Raw genomic sequence first — 18,519 nt, 5'->3', positions numbered from 1 at the left:
GCTTGCTTTTGCCTTTTAAATTGGCCCCCAAGTATGGGTCTCAAATGTTTCTAAAGTTCGCAAGCACAAGAAGACTGTGCTGTTCCCTTAAGGAGAAAATACCTGTGTTTAGATATGCTTTGTTTAGGCATGAGTTACAGTGCCCTTGTCCATGAGTTAAGTGTTAATGACTCAACAATATATATTAAGGTATCTTTAAACAGAAACACACACAAAAGAAGGTTATGTATTAATCAGTTGGCAAAAATATTGTGACCATAAGCGTGAAGAAACCTAACCTTAAACTTCTCTCAGGAGCAATGATTCAGTATGCCCTAATTCAGTATTGTGGCAGCTTTACAGAGCATAACTTCTATAAATAACAAGAATCAACTTTATGTAATTGTAGTGATTGACAATAATGTATTTTATAATGTTGAACCATTTTTAGATTCTTTGAATAAACTCAATTGCGGGTGGCTTTTTTTTTAGTATAGTGCTTGTTTAACTTACTTTTTGTGGAATTTTGCATTTATAATCTGGTCTTCATAAATTTTAACTGGAAAATTCTATTCTATTTTTAAGTTATAATACTTAATGTAAGTTACTCAAATAATACATTAATACTTGCACATGAATCTTTAAAAGAATACAGAAATAATGATACTCCCTTTTTTCTTCTATGCTACCTATCCTCTGCCCCAACCTTTTCTATTCATTCTTTTTTTATTATTCATTCTTAATTTGTTCATTGTCTTTCCAAATCTTTGTAATGCACGTATGTGCATGTACACACCCACACACACAGTTTGTTTTATTTTGGGTGTGTGTATGTTTAATATGTCTTGTTATACTTTACATTTTTTTTTCGACTTTTTAAAATAATTAACTGTTTCTTGGAAACCCTTCCATGGTAACCAGTTATAGATCTACACGAGGTAGTATTTCTACAAGATGGGTATATAGAAATGAGATTGCTGGGTTAAAGGGCATGCATATGCATTTTCTTTTTTTTTTTTTTTTTTTTTTTTTTTTGAGATGGAGTTTCGCTCTGTCGCCCAGGCTGGAGTGCAGTGGCGGGATCTCGGCTCACTGCAAGCTCCGCCTCCCGGGTTTGTGCCATTCTCCTACCTCAGCCTCCCGAGTAGCTGGGACTACAGGCGCCCACCACCACACCCGACTAATTTTTTGTATTTTTAGTAGAGATGGGATTTCACTGTGTTAGCCAGGATGGTCTCAATCTCCTGACCTCGTGATCCACCTGCCTCGCCCTCCCAAAGTGCTGGGATTACAAGCGTGAGCCACCGTGCCAGGCCTGCATATGCATTTTTAAAATTTCTAATACTAGATTGTCCTCCCAAGAGGTTGTATTCAAATATATTCCCACAGGTATGTCACAATACCACTTTCTCCACATCGTTGCTGCCATGGTTTCATTATTTTTCCCCTGCAAAACTCATATTGAAACTTAATCCTGGTCAGGCACAGTGACTCACATGTGTAATCCCAGCACCTTCAGAGGCTGAGTCAGGGCAGATCACTTGAACCCAGGAGTTCAAGACCAGCCTGGCCAACATGGTAAAACCCCATCTCTACTAAAAATATAAAAAATAGCTGGGCATCATGGCACACGCCTGTAATCCCAGCTACCCGGGAGTCTGAGGCATGAGAATCACTTGAACCCAGGAGGCGGAGGTTGCAGTGAGCTGAAATCGCACCACTGCACTCCAACCTGGGCAACAGAGTAAGACTCTGTCTCAAAAAAAAAAAAAAAGCTTAATCCCCAGTGTGGCATTGTTAAAAGGTGAGGCCTTTAAGAGGTGATTGGGTCATGAGGGCTCTACCCCCATGAATGGATTATCACAGGAGTGGCATTAGTGACTTTATAAGGAGACCTAAACTAGCACACTCAGCTTCTCACCTTGATGCCCTCTGCCACCTGAGGACTCTGCAGAGTCCCCACCAGCAAGAAGGCACTTACAAGTTGTGTCCCTTCAATTTTGGACTTCCCAGTCTCCAGAATTTTAAAAAAAAAGTTTGTTTCCAATTTCGAATACTCTGTTATAAGCAACAGAAAACGTACTGAGACACTTGTCAGTAGTGATTGTCAGTGTTTTTTATTTCTGCCAATGTAGATTATTTATTTTTTGAAACAGAGTCTCGCTCTGTTGCCCAGGCTGGAGTGCAGTGGTACGATCTCAGCTCACTGCAACCTCCACCTGCCGGGTTCAAGTGATTCTCCTGCCTTAGCCTCCCAAGTAGCTGGCTGGGACTACAAGTGTGCACCACCACATCCAGCTAATTTTTATATTTTTAGTAGAGTCGGGGTTTCACCATTTTGGCCAGGCTGGTCTCAAACTCCTGACCTCAGGTGATCCACCCACCTTGGCCTCCCACAGTGCTGGGATTATAGACGTGAGCCACTGCCCCTGGCTGTAGATTGTGTTTAAGAATAAAATCTTGTGCTCTGAATTTGCAAAAACCCTGATTGCTAGTACCCTCTTCTTCCTATATCTTATGTACGAAAAATCGTATCAATAAATACGACTTACTTGGGATCGTTTGTGTGCTTTAACCCCAGGAGTAATAACATATTAAAGCTGGGCTTGAAGGAACAACTCATAGTGGCAATTTCTAGTAGAGCAAAGCCCTGAGAAACTATGAATAAGGAAATGGAAGTGTCAAAATCCTAGTGTCAAAAGTATGACAGTTAGAATCCTGTAATGCAAAAATAAGAGTCTCTTCATATAAAAAAGCAAAACAAGAAAAGCCTGTATATTTTTTCCTTAAGGGCAGTGTTTCAGACATTTTTTAAAATGAAAATCAGATTTCTTATAGTAGGTTTATATATAACATCCCTAAAGTGAAGTGTTTTAAATAGGAGCAAGGAGAAATTTCTTACCTTAATGATATGCTTAAAATTAGTTTCTTTCAAGCGTGAAACATATGAGCATAAGTCTGCATATTGAAAGAGTAATTGGAATGTCTGTCATTCCTTTCAAATTTTATACATACCATGTGGAAGGCACTGGCACAAAATAATTATTTCAACACTATTCTTCCTAAAAACTTACTTACACTTCCAAAATCAACTTAAATCTATGCAGGAACATTGCAGGGGAAACAATAAGTGGAAAATACATCAGAACGTTTAGATCTTTGTTGTTTTGATCCCTAATTGATTAATACAAATGATGAAGGAAAATATTAAGATTGGGTATTAGGAAGTTAAGGTACGTTATCTAAATAATGAATCCAGGGGGCTTAGCAAGCTAAAAGTCAGCAGGAAGAGATGAAAACATAGGATTGCCTCACATCTTTGATAACCTGGTTCTCCCATGAAGGCCTATTTCATTGCTGAGCCATCACCATATTGGAGCTGAGAAGAAACTTTTTGTCCTAACTACCTACCATGTTTGTTCTTCAGCTCAGAAATAAAGACTTCATGAGAAAAAATTTCTAACTTTACATTTTTCTAAAACACTACATCCATATAAATTTAAGAAATAAACTGCTTCTTCTAAAAACTTAATCAAAATGCAGCACAAAGTTTTAAGTATTAAGAATTTAAATTTAAAATATCAGAAGATAGACCAGGCTTGTAGTCCCAACACTTTGGGAGGCTGAGGCAGGTGGATCACTTGAAGTCAGGAGTTAGAAACCAGCCTGACCAACATGGCGAAACTCCATCTCTACTAAAAAAAAAAACAAAAATTAGTTAGGCATGGTGGTACACGCTTGTAATCCCAGCTACTCGAGAGACTGAGGCAGGAGAATCACTTGAACCCAGGAGGCAGAGGTTGCAGTGATCGTGCCATTACTCTCCAGCCTGGACAACAGAGCAAGACTCTGTCTCAACAAAACGAAACAAAAACAAATAAAATATCAAAAGATAGTTCATTCAGCTGTTTTGAACACTGACTTTGTTTTCTATAAGCTGTCTTTTGTATTGGAAAGTTCCAAGAAGAAAGATTAATAATATTTAGCAGTTGATTAATCTGCCCTCTGAAGTTCATATACCAGCTTTTGAAGTGAGAACTTTTTACTAAACTGAGGAATTATATATTTGCTTCTTAAAATAAAAAGTAATTTATGGGTATGGTAAAAATAAAAATTCCAGTAGTAGAAAAAGATATGGAAATAGAGGTCTCACAATTCTCCTCCATCTCACCACAGTCTTTTCCCTGCAAAATAGCCACTGTTTTTTCTTGTGTGTTCTTGCAGAAAAAAAATATATACATATACATTTACAGGCAGACAAAATATACATACAGACATGACCATATTTTTTGTTTTTTAAATTTGCACAAAAAGGATCATGTACACACTGCTCCTATTTATCTCTCAGCATGTGGAAGGTAGTGCCTTGTAAAACATGGAACTAAGCTAGTCATGCAGTACAATCTGTCACCAACCAGAGCCAAAGAAAGAACGGTTTTGTTTCCTAATACATGACAAGAGCTTGGTCTCAAAAGTACTTCATAGAGAAGTAGTCTGAGTGGACAGTTCTGTTTACCAGGAAGCCAGTACTGATTGTTTGTTTGTTTGAGTCCTTTAAAAATCATTTTAAGTGGACCATCAAGGTTCTTGTATTTGAAAGTGCTTTGAACGTAGAAAGCTTGGGGACCATAGCATTAGTCACAAGTAGTTCTGTTTCAATTTTCTTAACATATATTCTAAGAAATGTATTTATTGAGTCAAAGATAACGTTTTTAAGCCTTTTAATGCTTATTGCCAAATTGTTCTCTAGAAGCATTACGCAAGTTTACCCTGCCTTCAGCAAGTTATAAAGGAACAGTTTTACGATTTTAATTCTCCCAAGCATTGAGTAATAATTTGATTTTGTATTTTGTATTTTTTTAATCTTTGCTCATTTGAGAGGTAAATAATCTGTCATTGTTGTTTGCTTCAACTTGCATTACTTGCATTACCAGTAACATTTTTTTCCTTATACTGTATTTACTTACTATGGTTTTTTTCTTTCTCCTTCAGATTATCTGTTTTGGTCTATTGCCTGTTTATCTATTGAGATCTCAGTGTTCTTTTCTCATAAATCTTTAAGATCCTTATATATTAAAAAGATTAACTTATATAGGTTATATGCTGTTCAGCACTTATTTTTTCTCAGTGTTATTGTTCCTTTGATTTATTTTTGTATATAGATGTTCTTTCATTCTTTTTTTTTTTTTTTTGAGACGGAGTCTTGCTCTGTCACCCAGGCTGGAGTGCAGTGGCGCGATCTCGGCTCACTGCAAGCTCCGCCTCCCGGGTTCACGTCATTCTCCTGCCTCAGCCTCTCCGAGTAGCTGGGACTACAGGCGCCTGCCACCACTCCCGGCTAATTTTTTGTATTTTTAGTAGAGACGGGGTTGCACCGTGGTCTCGATCTCCTGACCTCGTGATCCGCCCACCTTGACCTCCCAAAGTGCTGGGATTACAAGCGTGAGCCACCGCGCCCAGCCAAGTTCTCCCTTCTTCCGTGATATATTTTAATATTCAGTTCCATTTTTTACTCTGTTTTTGTATTCGTTGGGGTGTTTATTTAAATTTTGTAATCTCCTGAATTCTGTTTAGAATTAGGATCTCCTTTATCTAATAGGCTCTATTATCAATTTTTTCTTATGTTCTATTGATCTGGTTATTTTTGTACTGGCACACTTTTACATACTGTATAGGTTTTTATAAAACAATATGCTCATAGACTGTTCTCACTACTTCATTCCCTTCCTCCCCCATCTGTTGCCTTTTTTTATAAGAAAAATTTTTTAGAATTAAATCTAATAAGCACAGTAAACATTTAAAGGATATAGTGAACATTCTCCCCTTTTTTTTTTTTTTTTTTTTTTGAGATGGAGTCTTGCTCTGTTACCCAGGCTGGAATGCAGTGACACAATCTCAGCTCATTGCAACCTCTGCCTCCTGGGTTCAAGCAATTCTCCTGCCTCAACCTCCCAAGTAGTTGGGATTACAGGCATCTGCCACGACGCCCAGCTAATTTTTGTATTTTTAGTAGAGATGGGGTTTCACCACGTTGGCCAGCCTAGTCTCAAACTCCTGACCTCAAGTGATCTGCCCACCTCAGCCTCCCAAAGTGCTGGGATTACAGATGTGAGCCACCATGACTGGCCTTCACTTCACTTATAACCGTTGATTTTATTTCTTTTCTCTAGCAGGCATGCGAATCTTAGGAGGTACATTTGCTCCTATGTTCAGCTGCCTAAAACTTCCCAGGTTCTACTTACTGCTTGTGTTTAATTTTGAACTTGGCCAAAATTTCCTTTCAGCTCTTACCTTTCTTCTGTACCTACCTCTGAGTGTATAGTTCTCTTAAAAAATTTTTATTCTGATTAGAAAAGTAGTGCATATTTATTGTAGAAAGTTCAGAAAATACAGAAAAATACAGGGACAGAACAATTTCCTATAATTTCACCATTCATTGGTAGCCACATTTTGGTGGTTTTTTTCCCTATATGATCAATCTTAATATACTTCTTACACAAACAAAATTGGGACTACACGTTACATATGGTTTTATCACTTTTTCCTCATGTAAGAGTCTATCATGATTTTCTAACAAATATTTACGTTTGTGTTCCCAGCGCCCTGCATACTTTTTGTATATAGTCATCCACCTGCGAAATAGGAATGATAATCAATCATCAAATAAGTAGTCAGTGATAGTGGTGTTACTAATAATAGTCATTAAGGCCGGGCACAGTGGCTCACGCCTGTAATCCCAGCACTTTGGGAGGCCAAGGCAGGTGGATCACCTGAGGTCACGAGTTCAAGACCAGCCTGACCAATATGGTGAAGCCCCCGTCTCTACTACAAATACAAAAATTAGCCAGGTGTGGTGGCAGACACTTGTAGCCCCAGCTACTCGGGAGGCTGAGACAGGAGAATTGCTTGAACCCAGGAGGTGGAGGTTGCAGTGAGCCGAGATTATGCCATTGCATTCCAGCCTGGTCAACAGAGCAAGACGCCATCTCAAAAAAAAAAAAAAAGTCATTAATAGGCCGGGCACGATGGCTCACGCCTGTAATCCCAGCACTTCGGGAGGCTGAGGCGGGTGGATCACCTGAGGTCAGGAGTTCGAGACCAACCTGGCCAACATGGTGAAATCCCATCTCTGCTAAAAATACAAAAATAAGCTAGGCCTGGTGGCATGTGCCTGTAATCCCAGCTACGCAAGAGGCTGAGGCAGGAGAATTGCTTGAACCCAGGCGGAGGTTGCAGTGAGCTGAGATAGCACCATTGGACTTCAGCCTCGGCAACAAGAGCGAAGCTCCATCTCAAAAAAAAAAAAAAAGTCATTAATAGTTAACATTAATTGGGCTCCATCTCAACTTTAAACATATTATAAAATCCTCATGATTATGGAAGAAAACCCCATGACTATTACCATCTCCATTTTCCAGATGAAGAACTGAGATATAAAGTGGTTTAATAATTTTCCCACAGGCCCCTTCATAGGAAGTGATAGGATATGATACCAGGCCTTTTGATTTCAAAGCTTACTTTTTTTTCTACCAGACACTTACACTAATTGTTACCCCCTAGTGCTGACCCATAGACTTATCCTGCGCTCACCCTTTGTAAGTCCTTTAGAGTTCTCCATTCTTTCTCCAGGGTCTTTGTGTAGCACTGAAATTCATCACTGGACAGCTTTGTGAGGCAGCTAGGTTGGTGCTGCTTCTGTCTGGACTATTAGAGTAGGTAATATACTCTGACTACATTATGGCTTAGCCTAGCACTGTCGTCTGCACATTACCTTCCATTTCATAGTAACATGCTTTTCTAAGTGGGGTAACATGTGGCTGTGGTTTCAGTAGTAGTTCCTAGGAAAATGTTATTTTTATTCATCTGCAAGTTTCTCTGTGGTAATAACCTTTGTCCATTCAGTATTTTAAAATTCCTTTGAATTTGTTTCGTGTATTAATACAACTTCGTTTTTTAGGATTTTACTTTGTGACTGGATCATCCTCCAAAGGAAAAGGGAAAATTAAGAGTGTTTTTTAGTGGTTAAAAATCTTCCAATCATATATGACTCTAAAGTCAATAGATTATGTCTGTGTTGACACTTTGTTTGCAACCTGTCTTTTTTAACTTGTGATGGGTATCTGATTTGCATTTCAAAATACTGTATGTTAAAAGTAGTAACTGTAAGTCTGCTTGCATTTTTGCTTTCCTTTTTCTTTCTTTTTTTGGTTAAGGCCCATTCTAAATGTAAAATATAATGCTCAGTTTAAAAAACAAAATCTTCTTGTGATGTTTTACAAAACAATCTGATGTGAAAAGTGGTCTTGGAGAGATTAACCCCTCTTTTACGAAGAAGTGATTTCCCAGAATTTGATCAGAGACTTAAGAAGGATCTGTTTTGGAGGAAAAAGGGATGTCACAAGGATACATAATAACTGAAATATATTATGAATAATGTTTTTCAGAAGGTTAAGAATAAGGAGTGACAGTTCTTTATCAAAGGAGGAGGAATAAAGAGGCCCAGGATATGTAAAAATAAAACTGGTTGTAGGGCTTGAAGAAAATGATCTTTAATAGACAATATAAGTTATTTGGAGTAAAAAAAAATGCAAGACTCATAAAATATGAAGGACTAGGAAGATGATAAAGGAAAAATGAAGAACGTAGAACATGAAAGGCACTAGCCTGTCAATTTAAATGCTCTTTAAAATGTGCTTTGGTAGGAAGAAACTCTGTAGATGGACCACCCCCATAGAATGTTTGTGTCCTTGTTTTTAAGCTCTGTGTAGCACTTTTGTGGTTGCAGTATTGAAACTTCCATAGTAGTACAGTGCCTTTGCATGTAGAATATACTAACTATTGAATGAATTTTGAAAGTGATCTCAAGTTACTTGAAATTTGTTTAATAAATCAATGCAATGACAAAATAATTTTCTTGATTTAGAAGTTTTTTTGAAATTGGTGATTTGCCTGTGTTCTTACAACAAACAAGTTGAAAGCGTTTCTTGTTACTCATCACAGGAACTTGAGTTTCTTTAAGGGTTGTCAGTTGAATATGAGTATTTTGGCTGTGGAAGCCAAATGGATAGTATACACATGTGTGCGTGCCTGATGAGTGTAGTAAATTTTGGCCCACTTTTTAAGTCGAGAGCATTTTCCTTCTTTGTAAAACCTGAAGTTGCATGTCCTTAATACATTTGTGTTCTTTCTGTCTGTTTCAGGGAAACAGTGCTTCTTAGTCCTACGTCAGCAGCAGTTTAATGTCCAGGCCCTTGTGGCAGTGGGAGACCATGCAAGCAAGCAGATGGTTAAATTTGCTGCCAAGTAAGTAAGCAATTATATCCTGTTGTCAGAATAAACAATGGTGGGAACCAAGACTCCCAGGGGTTTGGAACATTTTCATACATTAACATCAATGCTTCGTTTGTTTAAAAATGTAGTTATTTAAATTGTCAGTTCAGTGTTGCTGAATACATTAAACTTACAAAAGGGAAAATATGGAGCACAGGCTTAAAATTCATTTGGAACTGCTGAAGCAGCACTCTCTACAGACAAGTCACATTTACTTTCAAGTAGAGTAACAAAAAGCCTGGCAGCCTCAACATAGCAGAGCAACTTTATTTTGTTGTGTTTGTTGAGCTTCATTTCCTCCCTCCTTCCCTCCCTCCCCCAGTTTGAGATTTGCATATTGAGCAACAAGTTTTCTAACCAAAAAATAAAAGTATATAAAATAAAAGAATGTAGTTTGGCAAATGATTTCCTCCAGAAGGAAGTAAAACAAATGTTTTACAACTTTTAGCTTTGACACCAAAAGGGTTTAGGAGAAAAAAGGTGAAACTTGCTTTTTCCTCCTGTAAAAGTCTGGGCTGTCTGGCCCAGAGTTCCCATAGAAGCAGCACATTGTTTTGTTCAGCTTGCAGGAGGCGGATATAGAGATAGAAGTGTGGTTGTGTGTGCAGTGGCTCTAAGGTGATGAGAGCTGTTTTACTTGGTAGTGGTGATGTGGCTAATTTTGTTTCATGTTTTTTTCAATTTCATCAGAATTTTATTTCCATGATAATGATCTCAGAAAACATGAGAAAATGGATGGTCTTTGTGTTTTAAGTAATAAAGTAATTTCATAGGTGTAAGTGTTTTTTAAAAGAAAGAATTCAGTCAGAGTAAATGATATATTTTTTCTATTGATTTTTGTAAATGTTTGCTTTTTAGATGCATGCTTTCTAAGAATGAGTTAATACAGATGGAATTATGAATTTTAGAATTGGAAAGAAACTTAAAAATTATCTAATTCAATATCCTAATTTAGCTTTCAGCCCTCCCTGACCTTCTAGCACAATGTTATACATATAGAGGATGCTCAGCAGCTGGTTTTGGTTTAGATATTTATTTATCAAATTACATCATAGTAATACCTGCACTCAGATTTAAGGACTTAAGTGCTATGAATTATATCAATTCATTGATGAGATCAGTAGTATTTTAATACTACTAGTACAGTAGCCCCACCTCTCCCTATCTCCCTGTCGTGCTGCCCAGAGATGACCACTTTTCTTCTACGTGTGTCTTCTGGTAATTAGGTTTGCTTGTTTCGTCTCCTGGTTAAGAGTGTGTGCTTGTGGGGTGCATTTGTCTTCCAGCCTTTTAAGGTTAGTGTGTATCCTATGAAGTCAAACATAAATGAGCTTGGTCCCTAGAAATTTTATCTGCACAGAGAACCTTCTATAAAAGAAAAAAAGATGGTCCTGGAAACCACAGACGTAGATGCTAAATTCTATTACATATACTGAAAAATACGGGAAAAAAGTCAACCTCAAATCAACAAACAACTTTTGTTTTTTGTATAATAATTTGGTTTTGAAAACTAATACATGAAGCTGACGGTTACATAGAGAATATATTTTTCCATTAAACTGCATTATAACCTCGGTGTTACATTCCTAAAGCTTCCAGTGGAAAAGCCTTTTGAAAATCCCACTTACCCACAATATTCAGTGAGAGGCATTCTACTGACAAGTGGACAGTTAATCCATGTGATGTGTTTAGAAGCAGACACATTAAAGTACTCCACAAATAAGTTATTCCCATTATTTTGGATCTCCTCAGAAACTCCTGGGACTTGACTAAGTAACAGCGATTGACTATATCACATGTCAACCATAGCTTAATAGCTAAAAGAGCTACTTTCAAATGGTCTCCCAAACAGAACTTAGTTCACTAATGCCCTCATAAAATTAAAGAACATCTTTTTATCATTATTTTATTAAAAGGTTTCATCCAAATGGGATGATATATAGGCGATCTTTCTTTTTTTTTTTTTTTTTTTGTTTGTTTGTTTGAGACAGAGTTTCACTCTTGTTGCCCAGGCTGGAGCTGGAGTGCAATGGCGTGGTCTCTGCTCATCGCAACCTCCTCCTACCCGGTTCAAGAAATTCTCCTGCCTCAGCCTCCCCAGTAGCTGGGATTACAGGCATGTGCCACCATGCCCAGCTACTTTTGTATTTTTAGTAGAGACGGAATTTCTCCATGTTAGTCAGGCTGGTCTCGAATTCCTGACCTCAGGTGATCTGTCTGCCTTGGCCGCCCAAAGTGCTGGGATTACAGGCATGAGCCACCGCGCCCGGCCATGGGTGATCTTTCTTGTAGACAAGGGAAGAATATAGGTAATTTAGCCTAGATTTTTTAATTCCTGAAGTGGAACTCCATAAAGATCTAGATGCAGTTCAGGCTTAACTAAATTGTGACTTGATTTTTTTTTTTTTTAAGCAAAGAACATGCAGCTATTTTTAGTCCCTTTAAAAAATGGACTTTATATAAAGTAGCAATGTGTGGGAAAAGGTTGAGCTGTTCCAAATTATAAACCTTGTCACTGGTTATATGTAAGTGAATGGAGCCAATTTTATACAATAGGTTCAACATGTGGTACATAGATAACTATTATTAAACTTTTGGCACTAGTATGTTAAGGAATCGAGCCTGAATAATTACCAGTAGGTGGGTTAATGGCTTTTGCTATCTTGTGAAAAAGGAAAATTCTTATGGCTAAGACTCGTTGGCAAAAAATGATGCGTTTTTAGGTTTTGTAGTTGGTTAAGATAATTTTCTTAGGAACATGATTTTATGTTCCAGGTGGGTCAGTCAATTTGTCCTTTCTGTGTGATGTAACCTATACTTCTAAGATAGTTCAGAAATCCTGATCCTTCTTGGTAGAAGTAGTCCACTTTTAGACTTCAGCAAGAACTTTTTAGAACTTTATTAGGGAAAAGAAATATGGGATTTTTCTTCATCTTTTAAAATCCTTTTCCTAAAAATTGTTAACTGTGTTTTATCTAAAATGGGTATGCACTAAAATTGTGAAAGCAAAAATTAAGGTAGCTTTCATATGTTTATCTCTGAGGTCACTTGTTTAGGCAGTACCATTTGTTGAACTGATACTTCTAAAAACAAAAATCTAAGGTGTAAGGTTATTATTGAATCATAAATAGCAATAAAAAGAAATTCCTCTATTTGTTATTAACAGATTAAAAGAAATTTTATAACCTGCTGTTGTCTAACTATATTCACTGTGGTTTTTAGTATTGTTATTCACTAACTGTATTCATTATTGTTGTACCAAATTGCAGAAACCTTAAGTTCACTTGGACTTTTTGTGTTTTTGTTGTTGTTGTTGTTTTGAGTTGGAGTTTTGCTCGTTTCCCAGGCTGGAGTGCAGTGGTGTGGTCTCAGCTCATTGCGACCTCCGCCTCCCGGGTTCAAGTGATTCTCCTGCCTCTCAGCCTCCTAAGTAACTGAGATTACAGGCGCCCGCCACAACGCCTGGCTAATTTTTTGTATCTTTAGTAGAGATGGGGTTTCACCATGTTGGTTGGTACCAAACTGGTCTTGAACTCCTGACCTCAGGTAATCCACCCGCCTCGGCCTCCCAAAGTGTTGGGATTACAGGCGTGACTTTCTGTGTTTTTAAGCATGGAAGATAATTGAATTTTCTGATATGACACCAGAATGAAAGCAGTACTAAAATCTCTAAAACATTTGAGAGTAAAGTCTTAACGTTTGTCTCTTCACATGAGATTTTAAAGATATTTGGCTTCAATTTTTCTTGTCTGCTTTTAGTGTCGTTCTTTATATTTTCTGCCATGTTATTTGGTTTAGGACAAAATAGTCCAATCATTTATTAAGCTAATATTTATTGAAGGATACATGCCCTTTTTGCTCCCTCTCTAGGTTCACACTTGCCAGAAGTTTTATTTTCAGTGCTAGTTTATCTAAAATCTTTAATGGCTTCCTACTTCCAACCATGTCCAAGATGAATCCTGCCTGTTGGTTCCCTCACTACAATGTTATTTCCCACTACTTCCCAGTACATACTCTTCAGATTGGGCAGACACTCCATGCCTGCAGTGACCTGTCTTACTTCACTTCTCATTTTAAAGGTATTGGCTTTATTCATTAATCCTCATTCTTTGTCATTTAGCTTAACCGCATATCCTTCATTATCCTCATTGTTTGGTTTCTCTGTTCCTTTCTTAGGGATCCACATATATATTCTTAGGAGGCTGAGAATTATATATATTTACATACATGTATTATATATATTTAAAATTTTTAGTATACATTTTGATGATAATCTTAGAGCTACATTATTCCATATCATCTTAAAGACAGATTTATAACTGAAAACTGCCATGTGAATCTAGTGCTCCATTAGCATTACTGTCTTATTTACAATTGCATTCATGCCAGCTGAAGCCAAATGATGTTCATATTCTGTGTAGTTTGAATAGAGACACATGCTGAACGAGTTGGGTTACCAGGTAGTACTTGGTAATTTAGAGGAATTCTGAACTCAGAAAAGCCTGTACCATTCAAGCAGATATATTAAATTCTCTTTTTGTCTGTATAGGAGCAGCAGATCTCTAGTAGTATAACAGTTTGATGCAAGGAAAAATATCTCTATTTCTAGTTCCAGTTAAGTTTCAGATATTTGATAATTCATTTGATACAAATTTTAATTAATGCCACATTAACTTTCACATAAGTAAGACAGTTTTATAAAATGATTGACTGATACTTTATTTAAATTGTCATTCTTAGATTACTCTTTGCAGAATTTTGGTTAATTATGAAGCTGAAATGTCCTGACTCTACCTCAAAGTTAATGTTTTAGGTGACTGAACAGGTATTCTTCCCATTACTAGTATTGAAGTCAGAATACAGAAATAAATTAATTATGGAACTGGCTCTGAGGCTACAAGCTTTATACAGTAAACCAAATGTCAGCAATTTAGTTTTAGTGAAACTAAAAATATTACTTACTAATTTGAATTTTGTTTTTATTTAAAAATTTATTTCTGTTTTAAAGTTAAGGGCTATAAGCATAAGCATTTACACTAGTTTGGTATTTGTAGGTCTTTAAGTAACATGACAGAACTTATTTGAGTGATTAATGGGGTTTGCTGACATGTTTTGTTCCACTAAAGAGAACCCATATAGTAGTTTTAGAACTGCTAGTCTGTGCCTTACTGAGTAGTGCATACTTCTCACCACGCTTATTTTGGACCCAAAATTCTTGGGATTTTAGTGAAGAAAAGTAAGTTCATAAAATAAGTTATCAGCTGGGCATGGTGGCTCATGCCTGTAATTCCAACAATTTGGGAGGCCAAAATGGGCCGTTCACTTGAACCCAGAAGTTTGAGACCAGCCTGGCCAACATGGCAAAACCCCATCTCTACCAAAAGAAATGTTTTTAAATTAGTCGGCCGGGCGTGGTGGCTCATGCCTGTAATCCCAGTACTTTGGGAGGCCGAGGCTGGCAGATCACGAGGTCAGGAGATCAAGACCATCCTGGCTAACACGGTGAAACCTCGTCTGTACTAAAAATACAAAAAATTAGCCAGGCATGGTGGCGGGCACATGTAGTCCCAGCTACTCGGGAGGCTGAGGCAGGAGAATCAGTTGAACCCAGGAGGCGAAGGTTGCAGTGAGCTAAGATTGTGCCACTGCACCCAAGCCTGGGCGACAGAGTGAGACTCTGTCTCAAAAAAAAAAAAAAAAAAAAAAAAATTAGTAGGACATGGCTGCATGTACCTGTAGTCACATCTACTCTGGAGGCTGAGGTGGGAGAATCACCTGAGCCCAGGAGATCCAGGCTGCAGTAAGCTGTGATTGTGCCACCGCAGTCCAGCTTGGGCAACAGAGCAAGATTCTGGCTTAAAAAATAAGTTATCACAGGTCGGGCGTGGTTGGTCAGACCTGTAATCCCAGCATTATGGAAGGCTGAGGTGGGTGTATCATCTGAGGTCAGGAGTTCAAGACCAACCTGGCCAACATGGTGAAACCCTGTCTCTACCAAAAATAAAAAAAATTAGCTAGGTGTGGTGGTAGGCGCCTGTAATCCCAGCTACTCGGGAAGCTGAGGCAGGAGAATTGCTGGAACCTGGAGAATGGAGGTTGCAGTGAGCCGAGATCACACCATTGCATTCCAGACTGGGTGACAGAGTAGGACTCCATCTCAAAAAAAATGAATAAGTTATCATGGTTTAAAGAATGATTTACATCTTTAATTTTTGCAAAGCACCAGTGGACAGATGGGTGTAATAGAGGTACAGAGAATGCAAGGATTTAGTTCCCTACTAACTAGTGACAAAGAGTCCCCCATTGACCAAACTCTCCTCAGATTCCTTTTGAAGAACTTTCTGCTCCAGTAAGCCTCCACTTTTTTACTTCATGTTTATGCTTGCATTGTTCAGATTTAGTAAGAATCCTGCTGAGTTGCTTTAACTACAACCCCTGTCATCCCCCCTCAGTATCTGATCACTCACCATAGCTAATTGGGTTCCTTCTCCTCCACCGTCCCTCAGGTGATGTCTGATCACCCTCGCCTGCCTTCAACAAGAATCCTGTTAGGTCACTTTAGCCAGCATCTTCCCTTTCTCCTGATGGCTCCTCTTAGTAATTTTCCATCCGCTGACTCTGTGTTCCCATCTTTGGCACTAAGTTTCCACTTGCCAATGATGTATTCAAAGTTGAGCCCAGTTCTATACTCAGATCTCTTTTCCCCTATTGCAATAATCTTGAATAAAATTTGTTTTTACCACTTTAAGTATTGTCCATCTCTGGTTTTCCCTGACACAACCATGTGACTTCTTATATTATTTACTGTTTGCTTATCTTAGCTCATTCTTCAAAGCTAAGACGCTTATTCAAACACTTATTTCTACTTGCCTGAGAAATATAAAAGTCTGAGATCTAGTGTGGTACTAATTCACTATAATTGAAAGAAGTGCTTGACCTATAAATGAAGCTTATGCTTACCTTAGAATTGAAACATATGGCTGGGTGCGGTGGCTCACACTTATAATCCCAGCACTTTGGGAAGCGAAAGCAGGCAGATCACTTGAGCCCAGAAGTTCAAGACCAGCCTGGGCAATAGGGTGAAACATCATCTCTACAAAAAAGGTCAAAATAATTAGCCGGGCGTGGTGGTGTGAGCCTGTAGTCCTCAGCTACCTGGGAGGTGAAGGTTGCAGTGAGCCGAGATCATGCCAAGGCACTCCAGCCTGTGTGACAGAGCGAGACCCTGTCTAAAAAAAAAAAAAGAAAGAAAAAGAAAAAAAAGATTTTTATTTTCAAAAGGTGGTTTTATTATTTTTTGAAGTACTTACTTAATTTACGTTTGTTCTTTTGATGCTGTTTTAATTAGCAAATACGTGGTTTCTTGTGTTTGGGCATTTTGCACTTCTTTGCCTCAGTGAATTGTACATTTAATTTATAACATTGAAGCATTTTATGTTGGTGCATTATTTGAAGAACTGGTGTGTGACAACTTTATGGCATGCCTCTTTTCTAACTAATCTTTTATTACACCCCTGCAAAGATTTAAAAATTACTCATTTGAATGTGGGTGGTTATGTAGATCTGTAAGTATATTTATCATTGAGTATATAGTAAGATTTAACACATTATTTCTGACAACCAGAAAGCTAAAAAATTTATCGGTTTTGCTGAAAATCTTTAATAGTCAAGTTTCTGTGTTAAAAATTTTAGTAGTTTTTATTGATATAAGGATATATAAATATGCAAATGGAAAAACTATTAATGTACATAGTGTCTCTTTCACCATTATTGATTTTTTTTTTTTTGGTGGTGATGGTAATAAATGGAAATAGTTTAGAAAAATATGAGCCGATGACTACCCAAAAATAAAATTTGGTCATCCCCCAGCCTCTACCAACTCCCAAGTTTATCCCTACTATTAACAACACAATCAGAATACATCAATATATAGGATTTCTGTTATCTTTTAGGCCTTTATTGAGACTATCTAGTATAATGAAATACTTCAAGGTGCTTAAATCTGTGGTACCTAGAATGATGAGAAATAAAAGGTAACACTATTTGTATAAAGGTTATGCTGCCCATCTTCTGTCATCTTGGGTTTATTGATAGATTATGTGAATAATGATGGGCTACTCTTCCTCGACCTCCGTAGCAGGTGTCATGTATTTTTTAGATGAAAGGTCATGGAAAACCCATCCCCCACCACATACCAGACTCATTGCATGTGGAATGTTATTTTTAATATTTAAGAAGCTTAATCTGAAATTAAAAGTATATTAACTACACTTGCTTTATTTTGCCACCTTTCCAGTGTCTAGCATGGATTTTTATGCTTATTTGGATGCCTATTCTCTGTTAGTCCCTGTACCAGACCCAAAAGTTACAGTACAGTGGTCACCAGCATCTTCCCCAGTTGATGTACAGGGGAAATAACAGGTTCATGTATAATAATAGCAATAATAACTGACTGTTATTATATACTAAGCATGGAGCCACAAAGTGCCAGACTTTTTTCTCACTTGATCCACACGACAGCCCCATGATTTGTAAATACCGTTTTTGTCTTTTTTTGTTTTGGGGCGGGGAGGAGGTTGGTTCTGTTCTCTCTCTCTTTGGTTTTGTTTTTGTTTTCAGATGAGGAAATCGGGGTGTGAAATATTAAGTGTCTTGACTAAGGTCTCTTAGATGCTGGACTCACACTCTAGTCTCTGTGTCATCTTGCCTCTCTGAAATTGTGTGTAATGGTGTTAGATCAAAACCCTCCACATTATAGCTCCACTTAGAATACAGTTTGTTAGCTAGACACTGCTCCCAGGGTATTACAAGTCAAAACTAAAGGGAAAAAAGTTTAGTTTAAAAAATAGAACTGGGCCAGGTGTGGTGACTCGTGTGTGTAATCCCAGCACTTTAGGAGGCTGAGGTAGGACGATCACTTGAGCCCAAGAGTTCAAGACCAACCTGGGCAACATGGCAAAACCCTGTCTCTACAAAAAAATAATTAAATAAATAAATAAAAATTAAAAATAAATAAAAAGTGGATCTGATTATAAAGTAATAAAAAATATTTTTATGTTTGAGTGATAAATTCCTGCTAAAAATTCCAAAGGAGGAATTTATTTTGTTTTGTTTTGGTTTGGTTTTTTTTTTTTTTTTTTTTTTTTTTGAGACGGAGTCTCGCTCTGTCGCCCAGGCTGGAGTGCAGTGGCGCAATCTCGGCTCACTGCA

General features: G+C 37.6%; 1 protein-coding gene across 1 annotated transcript in view; it reads left to right on the top strand.

Annotated features, from left to right (window-relative positions):
* Positions 1 to 18,519, top strand: part of DARS1 (aspartyl-tRNA synthetase 1) — an 87,071-nt gene that overhangs the window by 15,842 nt on the left and 52,710 nt on the right. The window contains exon 4 of the mRNA XM_055262027.2: positions 9,180 to 9,282. Within this exon, the coding sequence (XP_055118002.1) occupies positions 9,180 to 9,282 (103 nt within the window). The remainder of the gene's footprint in view (positions 1 to 9,179; positions 9,283 to 18,519) is intronic.

The sequence above is a fragment of the Symphalangus syndactylus genome, chromosome 22 (genome assembly GCF_028878055.3).
Source record: "Symphalangus syndactylus isolate Jambi chromosome 22, NHGRI_mSymSyn1-v2.1_pri, whole genome shotgun sequence".
In the NCBI taxonomy this organism is placed as follows: Eukaryota; Metazoa; Chordata; class Mammalia; order Primates; family Hylobatidae; genus Symphalangus; species Symphalangus syndactylus.
Note: the sequence above shows the minus strand (reverse complement) of the source record. Positions and strands in the feature narration are given on the sequence as shown.